At 46.5% G+C, this 18,440-nt stretch overlaps 1 protein-coding gene across 1 annotated transcript in view; it reads right to left on the bottom strand.

Annotated features, from left to right (window-relative positions):
• The window catches only part of TOPBP1 (DNA topoisomerase II binding protein 1), a gene marked incomplete at both ends in the record, with an annotated part of 41,031 nt that extends 23,142 nt beyond the window's left edge, over positions 1-17,889 (bottom strand). Inside the window, 9 exons of the mRNA XM_080696614.1 lie at positions 2,007-2,257; positions 2,966-3,129; positions 4,569-4,735; positions 5,253-5,432; positions 8,373-8,569; positions 9,718-9,899; positions 12,858-13,001; positions 15,108-15,242; positions 17,806-17,889. Coding sequence (XP_080552740.1) covers positions 2,007-2,257; positions 2,966-3,129; positions 4,569-4,735; positions 5,253-5,432; positions 8,373-8,569; positions 9,718-9,899; positions 12,858-13,001; positions 15,108-15,242; positions 17,806-17,889 — 1,504 coding nt within the window. The remainder of the gene's footprint in view (positions 1-2,006; positions 2,258-2,965; positions 3,130-4,568; positions 4,736-5,252; positions 5,433-8,372; positions 8,570-9,717; positions 9,900-12,857; positions 13,002-15,107; positions 15,243-17,805) is intronic.
• Between the last annotated feature and the right edge of the window lie 551 nt (positions 17,890-18,440).

The raw sequence follows: 18,440 nt of genomic DNA, 5'->3' as shown, positions 1-18,440 counted from the left end.
CCCGAGTACTGGGATTACAAGCGTGCGCCACCACGCCAGGAAACGTCTTCATTTTTAGTGACTGTTGTATATACACATTATAAGCGCCAATTCCTCCTTTTTTGTAGTGCTGAGAATTGAACCCAGGGGCATTCGACCTCCGAGCTACACTCCCAGTCCTATTTTTTTTAATTCTTTATTTGGAAACAAGGTCTCACTGAGTTGCAGAGGGCCTCACTAAGTAGCTGAGGCTGGCTGCGAACCTGGATCCTCCTGTCTCAGCCTCCCAAGTACTGGGATTACAAGGTGTGCTACCAGACCTGGCTCTCAATTCCTTCTTAAAATAAGTACATTGCTCTTATTGACACTGAGAAAGAAATTTTGTATAGAGCATTTACTGTTCAGTAAGAAGAGAAGGGTTCTAGTTTTACAATCTCTTTGACTCTGTTTTATACTAGAAGGAATGGGTAATAATATATTTACAATTATATTATTTATAGAGATATTCATGAGACTGAAGCTTAGATGGAGAAATAAGGTAGAGTGAAGCCAGGCGTGGTGGCACATGCCTACAATCCCAGTACTTGGGAGCCCGAGACAGGAGGATCGCAGGTTCGAAGCCAGCCTCAGGAACTTAGCCAGACTCTCAGCAACTCAGTGAGATTCTATTTCAAAATAAACACAACAGGGGCTGGGGTGGGACGTGGAGATAAAACGCCCCTGGGTTCAATTCCCAGTTAAAAAAAAAAAAAGTAACGTGATAATCATAATTTTTTGTGTGTGTGGGGGTCTGGAACCCAGAGGCATTCGACCTTCAAGCTACACCCCCTGCCCCATATTTTTATTCTTTATTTTGAAACAGGGTCTCACTGAGTTGTGGAGGGCCTCACTAAGTAGCGGAGGCTGTCCGCGAACCGCGATCCTCTGGTCTCAGCCTCCCGAATTCTCGGATTATAAGCGTGTACCACCATGCCTGACATAAAATATTTTTAAAAGTTTGATTTTGACTTGTATTGTTTCTGTAGTGCTGGGGTTTGAATCAGGGCCTCACACATGCCAGTGCTCCATCACTGTCTCAGGTGTGTTCTCTAACACTTGTTAAAAGGTGATCAGCTTCTTTTAAATATAAAAGCTCAACCGGGCCAGATGCGGTGGCACGCACGTGTAATCCTGGTACTTGGGAGGCTGAGACAGAAGGATTACAGACTTGAGGCCAGTCTCAGCAACACAGTAAGAACCTATTTCAAAGTAAAAGAAATAAAAAGAGCTACGGGTAGAGTTCAAGAGCAGAACACCACGGGTTCACCCCTGTAACTGCCTCCGCACCAACACACACATACAATATATTGTTAATTCTTCACAGCAATTTACCTTACCACACAGATACGACTAAACACTAGGGCTGGCAGTCCACAGTTCAGTAATCAGCCATTTCGACATCAATAATCATACTATTATATCACAGAGGATAATGAGAAACTGTACCCAGTGTATATATGGACTATAATAATACTATTAAAAACTCACACAAGCTGGGCGTGGTGGCGCACGCTTGTAATCCCAGCGCTTGGGAAGCTGAGACAGGAAGATCGCAGAGCCAGCCTCAGCTACTTAGTGAGGCTCTCAGCAAGTTACTGAGACCCTGTTTTCAAATAAAATATAAAATAGGTCTGGGAGTATAGCCCAGAGATAGAAAGCCTCTGGATTCCACTCCCGGCACCACGAACCAATGAATGAATGAATGAATGAATGAATGAATGTGCAGGGGGTGTAGTTCGGAGGTTGAATGCCTCTGGGTTCCATCCCGAGACCCGAAAACAAACAAACAAACAAACAAACAAACAACAAAAAAAAACCCCACAAATGAAGCAATGTCTTTGTTTTAGATCAAAATGAAGATGGCAGGAAAATTACAAATATAAAACTTAAAGGAATAAATAGTTGGTGGAACGTAGCATCTAGGAAGCCTGGCGTCTGCACACTGCTCGGCTCCTCCTTGCTAACGGCAAGCACCGGCCCCTGCTCACCTCCTGTGCGGTCGTTCTCTACATACTGAGAGAGCAGGTCCTCGTCGGCTGGCTCGTGCGTCTCGCGAGGTGGCCAGTCTTTCCTGGCGAAGCTGTTGCTCTTCTTTTTTGAAGGGGCGGTTTTGCTCTCGGGCTGGTCAGAAGCTGGGATCTCTGTGGGCTGGTAGTGGGCGTGGACGTACGGCTCTTCGGGCAGCAAGTAGCCTTTACTGAAACACGCCAGCAGCCACTTGGCTCCCATAACATGAGGCCTGCAAAACAGCACGCAGCCACGTGAGCACACACCATGGCCGCCATCGCCCCCTTGCCCGCGGGTTCCCGCAGCTGCACAAACACGCCGTTTTATTTTTATCATTCGGAGACAGGGTCTTGCTAAGTTGCCCAGGCTGGCATCACTGTGATCCTCCTGCCTCAGCCTCCCACGTAGCTGGGATTACAGGTGTGTGCCACATCTGGCTTACACGTTTTTTTATTTTTGGGGGGCCTGGGGATGGAACCCAGGGGCATTTGACCTCCGAGCCACACCCCCTGGCCTATTTTTATTCTTTATTTTGAAACAGGGTCTCACTAAGTTGCGGAGGGCCTTGCTAAGTAGCTGAGGCTATCCACGAACTACGATCCTCCGGTCTCAGCCTCCCAAATGCTGGGATTACAGGTATGTGCCATCAGGCCCGGCTTAAGACTTTTTTTTTCAACAAAAACCGTTACTCAGCCGGGCGTGGTGGCACATGCTTGTAATCCCTGTGCTTGGGAGATGGAGACAGGAGGATCGTGCTGGTTCGGAGCCACCCTCGCTGGCTTAAGAAACCCTGTTTCAAAAAGAAAAAAAAAAAAAATATATACTCCCAGGTCTGGGAGTGTAGCCCGGAGGTAGAAGGGCTCCCAGGAACCCCAGTACCAAAAAAGAGAAAATAAAAAAGTTACTCAGTAGAAATGTCTTTGAGTTAGACAGACAAGACCTGTGGGCTGATCTATCCCAGAACTGCTTCAGCTCGTCGTCAAAGTCTCCCACAATGACGTGGGTCACATCTTCATTAAGCTGATTAAAACGAACTCCACCACCGCTGTTGATGAGTCTTCGCAGTTTATCTAACTTTCTACCACTAAAACCGCAAAGAAATATCTGTAAAGAAACAAAAAATTTGCCTTAAGATCTTTATTTCTCAACAGAAACAAATTTTATTAAGAACAGAAATCTAAATCCTCTGTGTGTATATTAGACTTGTGTATATTTTAGGACATACTAGGGTATGAAGTGTATCCTGAAACGAGTTTTTAAAATAATTTGTTTACAATACCACAGTATTTTTATCTGTGTGTGTGTGGGTCTGGGGATGGAACCCAGGGGCATTTGACCTCCGAGCTACACCCCCAGCCCTATTTTTTATTCTTTTGAAACAGGGTCTCACTAAGTTGCAGAGGGCCTCACTAAGTAGCTGAGGCTGTCGGTGAACTGCGATCCTCCGATCTCAGCCTCCCAAATGCTGGGATTACAAGCATGGTGGCGCATGTTTGTAATCCCAGTACTTAGGAGGCTGAGACAGGAGGATCACAAGCTTGAGGCCAGCTTCAGTTACTCAGTGAGACCCTGTTTCAAAATAAAGATAAGGCTGGAGGTGTAGCTCGGAAGTAGAATGCGCCTGGGTTCCATCCCCAGTACTGGAAAGAAAAAAAGCAGCATGGATCAATAGTGTAATTTGCCCAACTTCCCATCTTAACAATAAAGGAGGGTTAAACTTTTTGCTATTTTGAGAAGTAATGCACTGCCCAGTCATTTTCCTTAGGGTGGGTGGGGGTACTGGAAATTGTACCCAGAGGTGTTTTACCCAAGCCATCCCTCAGCATGATTTTTTAAAATTTCTTATTTGGAAAGAGGGTTTCACCAAGTGCCTTGGTTGCCAGGGCTGGCTTCGAACCTGATCCTCCTGTAGCAGCCTCCCAGGTGCTGGGATCACAGGCATGCGCCACCACACCCACTGCAGTGCCGTCATTCAGCAGAACAGAAATATGTTAAGTGTTCAAGATCTAGGAGACGTAACACAGTACAACGTATGTTTTCTTCAACTTACACGTTGCACTAAGAAGTTAAATAACCCAAAAGAAAGTAAACAAGTGGCTTTAATGATTACGAAGACAGACTGAGGTGGCCAGCTATCCACTCAATACCAATCCTGAAAAACTAGTGCTCCAAAGTACTCGCGTCCTCATAACACCACGTGAGAGTTATTTAGGAATTAAGAGATTATAAATAACATGAACATATGAAATGATTATGGTATTAATACATTGTAAAGACTTAATAAATCCAGTAAGTCCCAGAAACTAAGTACTCTCAGAACACAGGAACGGAAGGATCCATGTCCGTGGGGGGTTCAGAGTGCTGAAGAACATAACGGACTCTCAGGGATGACAGACGGCGGGCCTCGCGGGCACGGGCGAGAGCACCCCTTGGCTCGTGGACGGCGCCGGTGGGCACACAAGGCCCACACGAGGTCTCCACGTCAGGGCCGGCGGTGCCAGGCTCACCACCACACGCCGCTTCATCACGCAACAAAGACGTACCCGGCAGCCGTCTAACAGGTCCTCGGGTGCCTGAAACGCGCTCACGTCCAGGTTCTCTAGGTTCTCAAGCGTAGGCTCCAATTTGCTGCTAATGGAACTGCACACCGATTCGTTGACACAACTCCCATTTATATTGGAAATATGGCTGACATCTGAAAGAGTGCGGCCTACAAATTGAAAACCAGCCTTGAGTTCATGGAAATAGGACAAGAACGAAACACATTTCCGTCTAGTTTTTTCTAGTCAGGACTATGAGCACTTTTCAAACTAAATTTCAGATGGGAATTTTATTGGTAGTGGAGATATAACCCGGATACATTCTACCTCTGAGGTACACTCCTCTGCCTATTTTACTTTTATTTTGGAACAGGGCCTAGGGTGCTGAGGCTGGTCTCAAACCTGTGATCCTCCTAGGTACTGTGATTCCTTTCTGGAATTCATTCTAAAAAGAAATATGAGGAGCAGCTCCTAGGCTAACTTTTTATACAATCTGGCTATTTTATTAACAATGAGACCCAAAGAGGGAAAACCTCCGGAAACTTCCTACTATGCTGGTGATCCTAACAAATGCTTTCTGGTGGAGCCAGAGGCCCCGCGCACCAGGCCAGCCCTCCAGCGGGCACAAGCTGCAGCCCAGCCTGTGAAGCCACCCCTACGTGAAGACGCCGCCCCGGACGGACTTACTCTCCGCCGTGCTGCTCTGCCCAGTGGGGGTGGAAGTATCCGGCAGAGCCTTGGCCTCGGCTCTCGGTTCTGTCTTGTACATAGATTCATCCTGACAAAAACCTTTCTCGACACTGTCAAAGAACCACTGCATTGTCACACAGTGAATGTTCCATCTCTTGGCACATTCGTATTTCTGCCCTATTGTATTAAAGAAACGGAGAAATGCAAACCATTACAATCTACATTTGCAAAAACAGTTAAATCACAGAGTATTAAAAACCCCTACCTGGAACCAAATTAAAGGTTTCCATTGCTCTTAAACAGTATGCTATATACATTAAAAAGTGATGTTAGGTTATTATCTGATCATATTTTCTTCTTTTATACTTGTGTGTGTGTGTGTGTGGTACTAGGGATTGATCTCAGGGGTATTCTACATCTGAGCTACACCCCCAGCACTATTTTATTTATTTTAAAATAGGTTCTCATTAAGTTGCTAAGGGTCTAAGTTGCTGAGGCTGGCCACAAACCTGAGATCCTCCTGTCTCAACCTCCCAAATACTGGGTTATAAGTGTATGCCACCATGCCCAACTTCTTTTTATTTGTGTGTGTGTGTGTGTGTGTTACTAGGGATTGAACCCAGGAGCATTCTACCTAAGCTAAGCCCCCCAGCCCTATTTTATTTTTATTTTGAAATAGGGCCTCACTAAGTTGCCGAGGCTGGTGGTCAACTTGTGACCCTCCTCTCAGCCTGGCTTTACTGGTGCACTTTCATTATACATCACGGTGAGATTCCAAACGACACATCAACGCCGCACAGATCACGCCATGTTTCCCTCCACCTCCTACCCGCTCCTCCCTCTCCCTCCCTGCTCGGTTAGCGAGATCGCTGGTGACTTCCATGTATGGGTTGGATGCCATCTGCACTGGTCCCTTCCCCAACCACGTCCTCCATTCTACTGATCTCGCCCTCACGAATCTCAAGTGCCTTCTGTCTCCTATTTTCCCTCGAGCCTCTACGTACGAGAGAAAACGTAGGATCCTTGACTTTCTGCCACTGGCTGCTCTCACAAAGCACACGACACTCGCTGGCCCCATAGTTTGGCAAGTGCGAACTGCACTTCTATAACATGGACACGTGTCTATCACTATGGTACCTGACTTTAAGAAATGGTGCGGCGGGTCACGGGGCAGTTCCGTTCCTGGTCTTTCGAGGAATCTCTGCACTGATCTCCAGTGGCCGCACTAATTTACAACCCACCAGCAGCGTACCCTCAAGCATGTTTCCTGTGTGCCGTGTGTGACCATGTTTATTGTTTGTACAAATTGCAGAGGCAACTGAAGGCCGAGGTGACTGTGGATAAGCCTGTCTGCAGTCGGGCTCCGTCACTTGGCAGCTCCAAACCAGTTGCACAGTCCGTAATGAATTCAAGGGCATTCTGCCTCCAAGTTACCCTCCTTGCCCTTTCTAAAAAATTTCACTTTTGGCTGGGCGTGGTGGTGCACACTTGTAATCCCAGTACTTGGGAGGCTGAGACAGGAGGATCATGCAGGTTTGAAGCCAGCCTCAGCTACTTAGTGAGACCCTATTTTCAAATAAAAATATAAAATAAGTCTGGGGATGTAGCCTAGAGGCAGAGGCCCCTGAGTTCCATCTTCAGTATTGCACACACACACACACATTTTTTTAAATTTTAAACTTTAAACAGGGTCTTGCTAAGTTGCTGCGGCTGTTCTTGGAACAGTGATCCTCCTGTCTTAGCCTACCAAGGAATTATATTCATGTGCCACCATGCCCAGTAAAATGAATAGTAATTTTAAAGAATTATAATAATTCAGTATGTGTGTGTGGGGGGGGCACTGGGGATGGAAACTAGAGGCCTTCTACCTCTGAGCTACACCCCCAGCCCTATTTTTCATTCTTTATTTTGAAACAGGGTATCACTGAGTTGTGGAGGACATAAGTAGCAGAGGCTGGCCAAGAACCTGTGACCCTCCTGTCTCAGCCTCCCAAGTATTGGGATTACAAACATGTCCCACACCACACTTGGTAAAATGAACAGTAATTAAAAAGAAATCTTATCAGTAATGTTTTTTACTCTCGTACTATCTCATGATCTGCTAAGCATATCATTTTGTATGTGATGTGGTACTGGGGATGGACCCAGGGCTTCATGCGTTTACGTAAGGCAAGCCTCGTACCACTCAGCTACCCCCGCAGCAGCCCCTCTTACCTATTTCAAGATGGGCCTCACTAAGTTGCTGGACCTTGCCAGCCTCCCACCTGAGCCTCTTGAGCAGCTGGGTTTACAAGAATGTGTCACCATGCTCAGCTGCAGGATAAAACTTGTTAAGAACTCTAGTTTGTTGGGCATGATGGCACACGTCTGTAATCCCAGTACTTGGGAGGCTGAGGCAGGAGGATCGTAGGTTCAGCGCAGTCTTAGCAATTTAGCAAGGCTCTCCGCAACCTAGAAAGACCCCATTTCCAAATAAATTGCTGGGGTTGTAGCTCAAAACCAGAGTGCCTCTGGGTCAACCCCTCACCACAAACACACACACTTGTTTGTTCAGTGGAGCTCATTCATTCAATTAAACACGAAGCCACGCCTGTGAAGCTAGTCACTGGGAACAAACAAAGGCCCCTGAGCCGCACGCACTCCTTCCCTTGTTGATCACCTAACTCTTGACTACAGGGTAACTATGGGAACTGGCTGCCTGCTTCTCACTAAAAGAGCTAACCAGAAGGTTAACTCTGACGCCCCTGATGCAAGCCCCTGGCTGTTTATTTATCCAGTGACCTGGACACACAGGTTGGTCATGCCATTTTCCTCCAGATTGTGACCCAAACGCTCTTCCTCTGACTCCAGGGAAAAGCCAGGAGCAAGGATACGCCCGAAGCAGAAGCTGCCCATGAAGACCTTTTCTGCGGGTCTGGGGATGGAGCCCAGGGCACTCTACCTCCGACCAACACCCAGCCCTACTTTTTATTCTTTACTTTGAAACAGGATGTCCCTGAGTTGCAGAGGGCCTCACTAAGGAGCTGAGGCTGGCCGCGAACCACAACCCTCCTGCGTCAGCCTCCCGAATGCTGGGAGCACAAGGGGGCTGTGAGGACCCTGGAGAGCAGTCTTCACCTCTGGGCTCCTGCACGATGAGGTGCGTGCACTCGTTCATCTTCAGCTGCCCCATGTACTGGCCGCCGTGCTTCACCGTAAGCTGCTGCACCGCCTTCCTGTCCAAGCCACACAGGCCGGTCACACAGATCACACAGCCGAGGAAGACGGGGCACATGAAGTCTTCCAGGCTTAGATCTGTGTATCTAGTTATTTTTCTGGCGAAATCAAATGGTTTTAAAAAGGAATAAAAAGGAATATATTAAAATATACCAAATGGTTTAAAGTTTCCTAGAAGCACAATGACAAACAGAAATATCACTTCTACTTTTCCCATTTCAGGGTTTGTAATCATTTTTATGAAAGAAAACTAAATGTCAGAATTATACGAACTGCTCAGCTAGCTCCACACGCTGTCACTAGTGAAAAGTTCCAAGTAGTCTCTCAAAACTGTTTTAAGAGGAAAAATGCATATTTCATTAACTCTAAACATTTGCTCATCAAAGCAGCGCATTTTTCAAACTTAAAAGCCTAAACTGTACCTTACAGCAGCCCTGCAGTTCCTGGTGACTAATAAAATGGACTTTTAAATGTGTCCATCATTGTGTATGAGCAAATACAGCGACCTCTGGCAGGACACAACAAAACCAGCATTGTTGCTCTGATGAAGCGACCAGGCTGGGAACGCAGGTGTCGCATGGGCCCTGCTGAGGATGGCTGGACGGGCAGAAGGCCGCCAGGAACAGCGCCGAGATGGTTCCCTGGGACCTGGGCCTGTGGCTGCTGAAGCTAATTTCAGGAAAATGTCCGTGCGCTGCTTGAAACAGGCTGAGCTCCCTGCGGAAGGGACAGGCCAGCCAAGCTGAGTCACGGCCACCCCTCGGCTGAAGGCCTGCGCTCACACGCCGCCATCCCGAGCCTCTCTGGAGGCTACTCAGTGAGGCCCTCTGCAACTCAGGGAGACCCTGCTGCAAAATAAAGAGCTGCCAAGTGTGTCGTTCACCCCATCCCAGCATGTGGACACGCTGACGGACACGGCGGCGTGGGAGCTCAGCAGCTGCCAAAGCATCTCCTCCGTCAGCTTCGAAGCATTTGCTGCTGGAAGCACCTTCATCACTAGAGAAGCATTAACTTCCAACTAGAGTTAAGCCCGGTCCCTTCTACTGTCAGTCACACCTGCTAACAAGTGCTCAGAGGCTTTACTCACTTCCCTTGGAGAAAAGAAAGAGCAATGATCCCATTTCATCCCTGATAACAGATCCAAAGAGGATACCAGAAAGCTTCCGCTACGAAAACCCAGAATATGCCAAAGGAACTGAATGTACCACTTTCCCAAATCTGGGAAATACATCAGTGTTTGTCTTACTTTTCTTGTGACTTCTCCCAAAGTGTTTTTATCCAAGAAGGAAGTAAAATGGGTTTCTTTAGATTTGCAGCAACTAGATATTTCTTGCTGCCAACTTCTCCTGCAATAAGGTGAGTTACTGATATGTTAAGGTCTCTGTACACTCGTCCGCCCATCATTTGTACATAGTTATGAACTTCTTCCTGCAGCCCCAAAAGAAAACACATTAATACCAAACCAAGGACACCTCTCCCGTTCTTAGGAGATATCCCTACAAATACCTTTTTATATTTTGGCATTGGGGATTGATCCCAGAGGAAGTCTCGAGCTACACCTCCAGCCCTATTTTATTCTGAAACCAGTCTGTCTAAATTGTGGAGGGACTCACTAATTGCTGAGGCTTACAAGACTGTGTGCCACCACACATGGCTCATAGATATCTTTTGTTCTTGCTAATCTGAATACACAAATGTTTCTAAAGTTAAATAGCTATAACAAATTACTTTTTATTTATTTATTTATTTATTTATTTAGCCTTTTGCAGGTCTGAGGATGGAACCCAGGGGCATTTGACCTCAGAGCTACACCCCTTGCCCGATTTTTTATTCTTTATTTTGAAACTGGGTCTCACTGAGTTGCAGAAGGCCTCACTAAGTAGCTGAGGCTGTCCACAAACTGCGATCCTCCGGTCTCAGCCTCCCGAGTGCTGGGATTACAAGCGTGCGCCACCACGCCCGGCTAACAAATTACTTTTCAGAAGATGAATATTAATTATTCATCTAAAAGTAACATTTCTGCTGGGTGTGGCAACACATTCCTATAACCTCAGTGCTTGGGAGGCTGCTATGGGATGGAGTAGAGCTGAGTAGCAGAGCACCCCAAGGTTCACTCCCTAGCACCACAAAACAATTTTCCTCAATCAGTGTATACCAATGTTTTGCCAACAGTAGCAATATCTACAACAGTGAACTGGGATTATATCACCCCATGACACTGCGGCCACCTAAACCTGCGTAAGCGTACTTGATGATATAATCACCCAGTGGCACACCCCCCCCCCTTTTTTGTACTACTGGAGATTGAACCCAGGGACATTTGCCCTCTGAGCTACACCACCAGCCTTATTTTATTTTGAAACAGGGTCTCACTAAGTTGCAGAGAGCCTAAGCAGCTGAGGCTGGCCTCGAACCTGCGATCCTCCTGTCTCAGCCTCCCAAGTACTGGGATTAAAAGCGCGCACCACCAGACTTGGCCTAGCAGCACATTTCTCAGGCCACGTTCTCATTGTTAAGTAACAAGTGACTACTTATTTCTTTTCAACGTCATGAATTTACTAAATACCATGTTGCTCCTACAATAAAGACTAGGTTTTTATACACTATGATGTTTAGAAACTATAAATTATGTGTTGCTGGGTGTGGTGGTACATGCCTGTGTAATCCAGTCTACTAAGAGGCTGAGTTAGAAAGAGCACAAGTCCAAGGTCAGCCCAGGCAACTTAGCAAGACTTTACCTCAAAACAAACAAACAAACAAAAGGGCTGAAGATGCTGGGCCTAGTGGCCCATGGTTGTAATCCTATTACTTGGGAAACTGAGACAGGAGGATCGCAGGTTCGCAGCCAGCCTCAGCTACTTAGTGAGGCCCTCTGCAACTTAGGGAGACCCTACTGCAAAATAAAGAACAAAAAATAGAGCTGGGGGCATAGCTTGAAGGTTGAATGCCCCTGAGTTCGATCCCCAGTACCGCAAAAAATAAGTAAATAAATAAAATAGGGCTGGGGGTGTAGTTCAGAGGTTAAAATGTCCCTGGGCTCAGTCCCCAGTACTGAAGGAAAAAAAAAAAAAAGAAAAAAAAAACAGAACAGAACAAAAAGAACAGAAAGAACTCCCCCTACTGGGGAAGAAGCGCAGTGTAAAGCACCCCTGGCCTCTTTTCTTTCTGTGTTTGCAGCACTGGGGATGGAGCCCAGGGCATTCTACCTCTAAGCCACCCTCCAGCCCTAAGTTTTTACTCTTTAGTTTTGAAACAGGGTCTGAGTTGCAAGAGCCTTCACTAAGGAGCTGAGGCTGTTTGCAAACCATGATCCTCCTGTCACTACCTCCCAAATGCTGGGATTACAAGCGTGTGCCACCATGTCCAGCCCAGCATCCCTGGTTTCAACCTCCAGCACTAAGAAAATATAAATTACATCTGTATAATAAATAAAAATATACATATAGCTCATAGAACTCTTTCTTTAAAGATTATTCATCTAGCCGGGTGTGGTGGCGCACGCTTGTAATCCCCGCGCTTGGGAGGCAGAGACAGGAGGATCGTGCAGGTTCGAAGCCAGCACGCTGGCTTAGGAGACCCTGTTTCCAAATAAAAATGTAAATATAGGCCTGGGAGTGTAGCCCGGAGGTAGAAGGGCATCCAGGAACCCCAGTACCACCAAAAAAATAAAAAATAAAAAAATAAAATCCATCTATGATGGAATAGTAAAACTGGTTTAAAATGCTTGTAATCCCCGCGCTTGGGAGGCGGAGACAGGAGGATCACACAGGTTCGAAGCCAGCCGCGCTGGCTTAAGAGACCCTGTTTCCAAATAAAAAAATAGGTCTGGGAGTGTAACCCAGAGGTCGAAGGGTTTCCAGGAACCCAGTACCACAAAATAAATAAATAAATAAATAAATAAATAAACAAATTCACTGACTAGGCAAAAACTGTGTTCCTTTAGAATCAAAACAAAAAATTTCAATTAGCCAATTTTCAACAAAATGGATTCCATAATACTAAATTTATTAAAAAACAAATATAGCCAGGCATGGCGGCACGTGCTTGTAACCTCAGTACAAGGATTATTGGGAGGCTGAGACAGGATTCCAGGTCTGAGACCAACTTCACTCTATCAAGACCCTGAGCAACCTAGCATGAACTCGCTTCAAAACAATATAAAAGAACGGGGGGCATAGCTCAGAGGTAGAATGTCCCTGGGTCTTGGCCTAGTACGAAAAAAGCAAAAAGCAAAACAAAAACAGAACCAGATGCACAGTTGGCTGCTGCATCTTTAACTCTCCTAAGTCGTGAGCTAGTCAAAGCAAGGTTTTCAAGTCCTCTCCTGCACAGTGCAAATCACATGTGGACCCGCACAGACACAGTGGCGCCCCTCTCAGCACTTACCCTTTTATCTTTATCCAGGCTCGTGCAAGACACAGTTACATCAGACATGACCATGTTATAAACTGGATGTTCGGCTCTTGGGACACAACGCTGGTGATGCATACAAAATATAACGACTTGAGGACCAACAATCCTGCAGCCAAGCTATAAAAAAGGAAAATTTCAGTAAGTTAAGAAGAAACAACTACCCAGTTTACAAAAGTATATTTGGGAATCTTAATTATTGACAGAAGTTGGTAACTACTGCAGAAAAATCATCAATTGTTAGAAGAAAAAAATTATGATTGTTATATAATTTCTTAGACACACTGTACATAAAATAAACGTGCACACACAAAAGCAAATTAAACAATACAAGCTATCGAAAGAAAGAACCTCCAAGAAGCTGGGCATGGTGGCTCACACCTGTAATAGCAGTACTTGGAAGGATGAGACAGGAGGATCGCAGGCCAATTTCATCAATTTAGGCGCACCTCCAAGAGCTCTCTTACTCAAAACTGCCATCAAAAGTTTGATGGTACACATCTATAATCCCAGTTCTTGGAGGCTGAGACAGGAAGACTGCAGGCTCACAGCCAGCCTCAGCAATTTATCAAGGGTCTCTGCATCTTAGTGACACCGTGTTTCAAAAATAATAAAATAGGGCTGCAGGCATAGCTCAGAGGCCGAACACCCTTAGGTTCAATCCCCAGCACCACCAATTAAAAGTAAAGTTTAATTTCCAAAACCATTTTTTATATGTAATGAGATGTTGAGCAACACTGTCTCCTTTCTTACTCCAGTACTGATGAAAGCGAGAAGCTACTTTTTCAGCTTAATCTGCAATATGAGAATTCTTCGTGGGGCTTCCTTGGAAAGATAGATTGTGGAGCAAAGTATTTTTTGGTGTGTGTGGTACAGGGGACAGAACCCATGCATAGTCTACCTCTGAGCTACACCCCCAGCCCTATTTTTTATTCTTTATTTTGATACAAGGTTTCACTAAAATGCAGAGGGCCTCACTAAGTAGCTGAGGCTGGCCACAAACCTTGGCCTCCCAAATGCTGAGATTACAAGCGTGCACCACCATGCCGCCTCCAAAACAATCTTAATGCAGTCTTATAACTAGCAAACACCTATGTCTATTTTTCAACGGAAGCAACTTAGAAGTTTAAGTGTCTAAAAAGTCCCCTCTAAGAAACCCACTATGTCCCACATAAAAGTCTAATTCCAGGCAGTTTCTACACTTTGTTTTTAAATACTTTGCTGCACAACCAAGGAAGCCCCACGAAGAATTCTCATATTGCAGATTAAGCTGAAAAAGTAGCTTTTCACTTCCATCAGTACTGGGGTAAGAAAGGAGACAGTGTTGCTCAACATCTCATTACATACTCAGTCGACGAGAATCAACTCCAGCCAGACTCAAGGCCTCCGCCGCTGAAGTCAGCACCACACGGCTGATTTTAATATCCAAGAAAGGACCACCCCTATCTTTTTGGTCCTCCACAAGCCAATGAGTTTTTTTTTTTTTTTTTTAGCACTGTTCCTATTGGACAAGCAGTGATTTTCCAGAGGAGGCTATACTAACAATGCCTGAAATGTCAAAACTGCATATCACAAATGAAAGCCTATTGCAGTCCGGCACCGTGGCACATGCCTGTAAGCCCAGATGCTTAGGAGGCTGAGGATGTGACTCAGTGGTAGAGAGTGTCTGTCTGTCTGTCTGTCTCTCTCTCCTCTCTCTCTTTCTCTCTCTCTCTCTCTCTCTCTCTCACCTCTCTCTCTCTCTCTCACACACACACACACACACACACACACCTCTCTCCCTCTCTCTTCTCTCCCTCTCTCTCCTCTCTCCCCACCTCTCTCACACCTCTCTCTCTCTCTCTCCTCTCCCTCTCTCCTCTCTCCTCTCTCTCCTCTCTCTCTCTTCTCTCCTCTCTCTCTCTCTCTCTCTCTCTCTCTCTCTCTCTCTCTCTCTCTGAATTACACCCCCAGCCCTATTTCATTTTTTACTTTGAAACAGGGTCTCACTGAGTTGCAGAGGGCCTCACCAAGTTGCTGAGGCTGGTCTGGATGCTCCTGTCTCAGCCTCCCAGGTGCTGGGATCACAGGCGTGTGCCACTACAGGCAACTAGATTAACCTCTGACAAACATTCCGGTTCCCTCAAACCAAAAGAATCCCCAAGTACTTGTGATTTGCACAGGACTTCACAATCGGTAAAGAGTTTATAGAGCAAAACTACTGAAAAAACACAGAGGTTGGCAGACCTTTTTAAGATGTTCAAAAACGGCGCCATTAAAAGGGTCACAAATATAAAGTGACCGATCATTCTCCTTTATCTTCAATGCCTCCTCTTCTGTAATAATCTGAAGATACTCTTCTGATTGGAATTCTTTTATTGACTGAAAGAAAAAAATGAAAGAATAAACCTGAAATTGGCCTCCTGTATTGTATTTAAGTCCTACCAATGCTTCTGAACCCATCTCGAACCCAGCCTTTTCCCTGCAGAAAGCACTGTCATCCCTGACACCCTGCAGGAGCCTCCCCACGGGCCTCCCTCTCCCTGCCCGCCCTGACTCTGCTCTTCATGGCTGTTAGTAATCTTTGAAAAATAGAAACCTAACCATGTCATGCTCTGCTCAGAACCCTCGGACTTTCCCAAACACCCAGAATAAAATCCACGTTTTTTTTTTTTGGGGGGGGGTGGTATTGGGGGTGGAACCCAGAGGCTTTCTACCTCCGGGCTATACTCCCATTTTATATTTTATTTGGAAACAGGGTCTCACTAAGTTGCCGAGGCTGGCTTCGAATCTGTGCGCTCCTCCTGTCTCAGCTTCCCAAGCGCGGGGATTACAAGCGTGTGCCACCACACCCACCTGGCAAAACCCAGGCTTCTTACAGTGGCCGACAGGGCCCCAGGACCTGGCCCTTGCCCCTCCTGCTTACTCCAGCCCCACCTCCTGTTGGCCTGGAGGGGAAGGAGCTCACCTACCCGCTGCTGTTTCCAGGCCAGCTTACACTCAGTCAGGGGCGCCTCCCGGCCAGCTCCCTTGGTGCTGGGGAAGCAGGCTATACTCCCAGCCCCTTTGAGGCTGCTTTCCGCAAATGCCCTTCCCCCACCCGTTAGTCTATTTATGAAGAACAACAACACTGACCGTTTGTAAAAGTGTGCATTCTGTCCCTTCATTTAGAAGAAAAGTTTCATGATATATCTTGTTTGCCCTCATATCCTGATATCCAGTAAGCATCCAAATATATCTGAGATCTTTTTGTTTTTGGTACTAGAGATTGACTGGGACAGTCTACCTATGAGCTGCACCCCAGCCCTTTTTATTTTGTAGTTTGAAGCAGGACCTCGCTGAGCTGCCGAGGCTAGCCGTGAACCTGCGATCCTTCTGACTCGGCCTCCCAAGTACTAGGGCCACAGGCGTGTGCCGCGACGCCCAGCTATGAGCAAACTGAAGTCCTACATTACACTGAGCCAGAGCATGTGGATTTTCTGGGGAAAGTCCTCCATGGGCTCCCCATCCCACTGGGAGAAGGGCCAATCTCTACAAAGGCCCGCAAGGCCCTTCCTGACCTCTGCAGTCTCACTCGGAAGTATCCTTACCCCACCCCACCCCTGCTCACTACACTGCACCCTAACCCTTCTGCCAGAAACCTTCTTCCTCAAATACCTACATGAATAATTACCTCCCCCATTTAAATACTGTCTCCATAAATCCAACACTGACCACTCTATTTAAAGATTTCACCTTCTGGTTTCCTTCTCCCACATCAAGCATCCTCTGGAGCCCTGTGTGTCATTTCTCTTTCTTCCCGTACCATTTAGCACTTTTATGATATGATTTATATATTTGCATATAATTTTGCCATATGCATCTATTATATCTGATTAACACCATTTTCCTATTACTTAGAATGTAAATTTTGGCCAGGCATGGTGGCACATGCTTGTAATCCCAGCCTTCAGAGGCTGAAAGTGGAGGATCGTGGTTCACGGACAGCCTCAGCTACTTAGTGATGCCCTCCATAACTTAGAGAGACCCTGTTTCAAAATAAAGAATAAATAATAGGGCATGGGCTGTAGCTCGAAGGTCGAATGCCCCTGGGTTCCATCCCCAGACCCACACACACAAAAGAATCTGTTTACTCAGACCACTGATGTATCCCGAGTATTAGAGCAGGATCTATCAGATCACGGCCACCCAACTTCTCAGACTTTACTGTGCACTAGGGATGCTCTGAAAATGCAGATTTAAAAGTTAAATCTTGCTCGAGACCTAAGTCTCTGCTTTTTCATATTTATTCATGTGGCACTGGGTATAAACCCCAGGTCCTTGCACAAGCTAGGCAAGCACTCCACTGCCGACCTACGACTCCATCCATTTCTGCTTTTCTATTTTGAGACGGGGTCTCACTCAAAAGATAGGCTAGGCTTGAACTTTCGGTCCTCTTGCCTCAGCCTACAGACTGCCTGGGATTGTAGGGATGTGCCACTGTGCCCAGCTTAAGACTGTATACTTTGAACAAAGTACCAGGCCATGCTGATAAGATCCCTGAGCGGCAAGGGTCTACACTGTTAAAATGTTATATTATCGTAGTGAAACATTCTTTTAAGCAAACTCTTGAAATGTAGCCAGAAGAGGACCCACTCAATTTTTTCAAAACGGAAAAGATTATTCTGTTAGTAGGCAAAAGAAAACTTAACTTTCGAGACCTGCAGGTCAGCCACATTTAACCAAAATGTCACAACACATTTCAAGACACCTAAAATACATAATAAAGGTGTACTTACATAAAATCGAAACTATGTAACAACACACCTCTATTAACATAAACTGTGGCAAAACTATACTCAAACTAATATTCACTTCTAAGGCATAAAGCCCCGCAATCGGAAACCATTTCAAAGCAAGAAAATGAATTCCCAGCATTAAACGAGCCATGTGCAACTATTCTTACCTCAAGAGCTTTAAAAAAACACTCGGAATTGTCTGAAGACTTTAAAAACTTCACAAAAAACGGTTCTTTGTCATTTCTGGACATTTTTGAACTGTCAAAATAAAGGAACCATTAACAAGGACAAAAGGAAACCAGCTAGGAAGTTCGATGCTCCACGCACCTATTATTCTGTGCAGACAAGAATGCCTAAGGTTAGACATCCTGGCCTTGCCCAGGAATTCGTCCGTGACGTTTGCAAGAAACCCTGGAACGTGGGCCAAGTCAAGGAAGAGGAAAAGAGAGGTAACACTCATCCTTGCAATCTGGGAACTAAATTAACGTTCCCGACTGGATACAGTGCGGGGGCCTGCGAGGGGCCTCCCCCGAAGGACTCATTGCACCGGGCTCAAGGACCCACAGGCCGCATCCGCGGCTGCGGGCGCAGCGGGCCCGGCTCCCCCCAGCCACTGGACTTTACAGGGGGCGCGGCCGCCGGCGGGCAAGGCCCCGCCTGCACCTGCGGCTGCTCCCGGGGCCCCGGCCGAGGGCCCGCGTCCCCCGCGTCCCGCGCACCCGCCGCCGGGGCCGGTTACCGGGCGGGAGCGCCCTGCAGGCCGCGGCCGGCGCACCCGGGCCGGAGGGCCGCTCCGCTCACC

Source organism: Muscardinus avellanarius, assembly GCF_963383645.1.
Source record: "Muscardinus avellanarius genome assembly, chromosome: 5".
Lineage (NCBI taxonomy): Eukaryota > Metazoa > Chordata > Mammalia > Rodentia > Gliridae > Muscardinus > Muscardinus avellanarius.
This window is presented reverse-complemented; position numbering and strand designations above follow the sequence as displayed.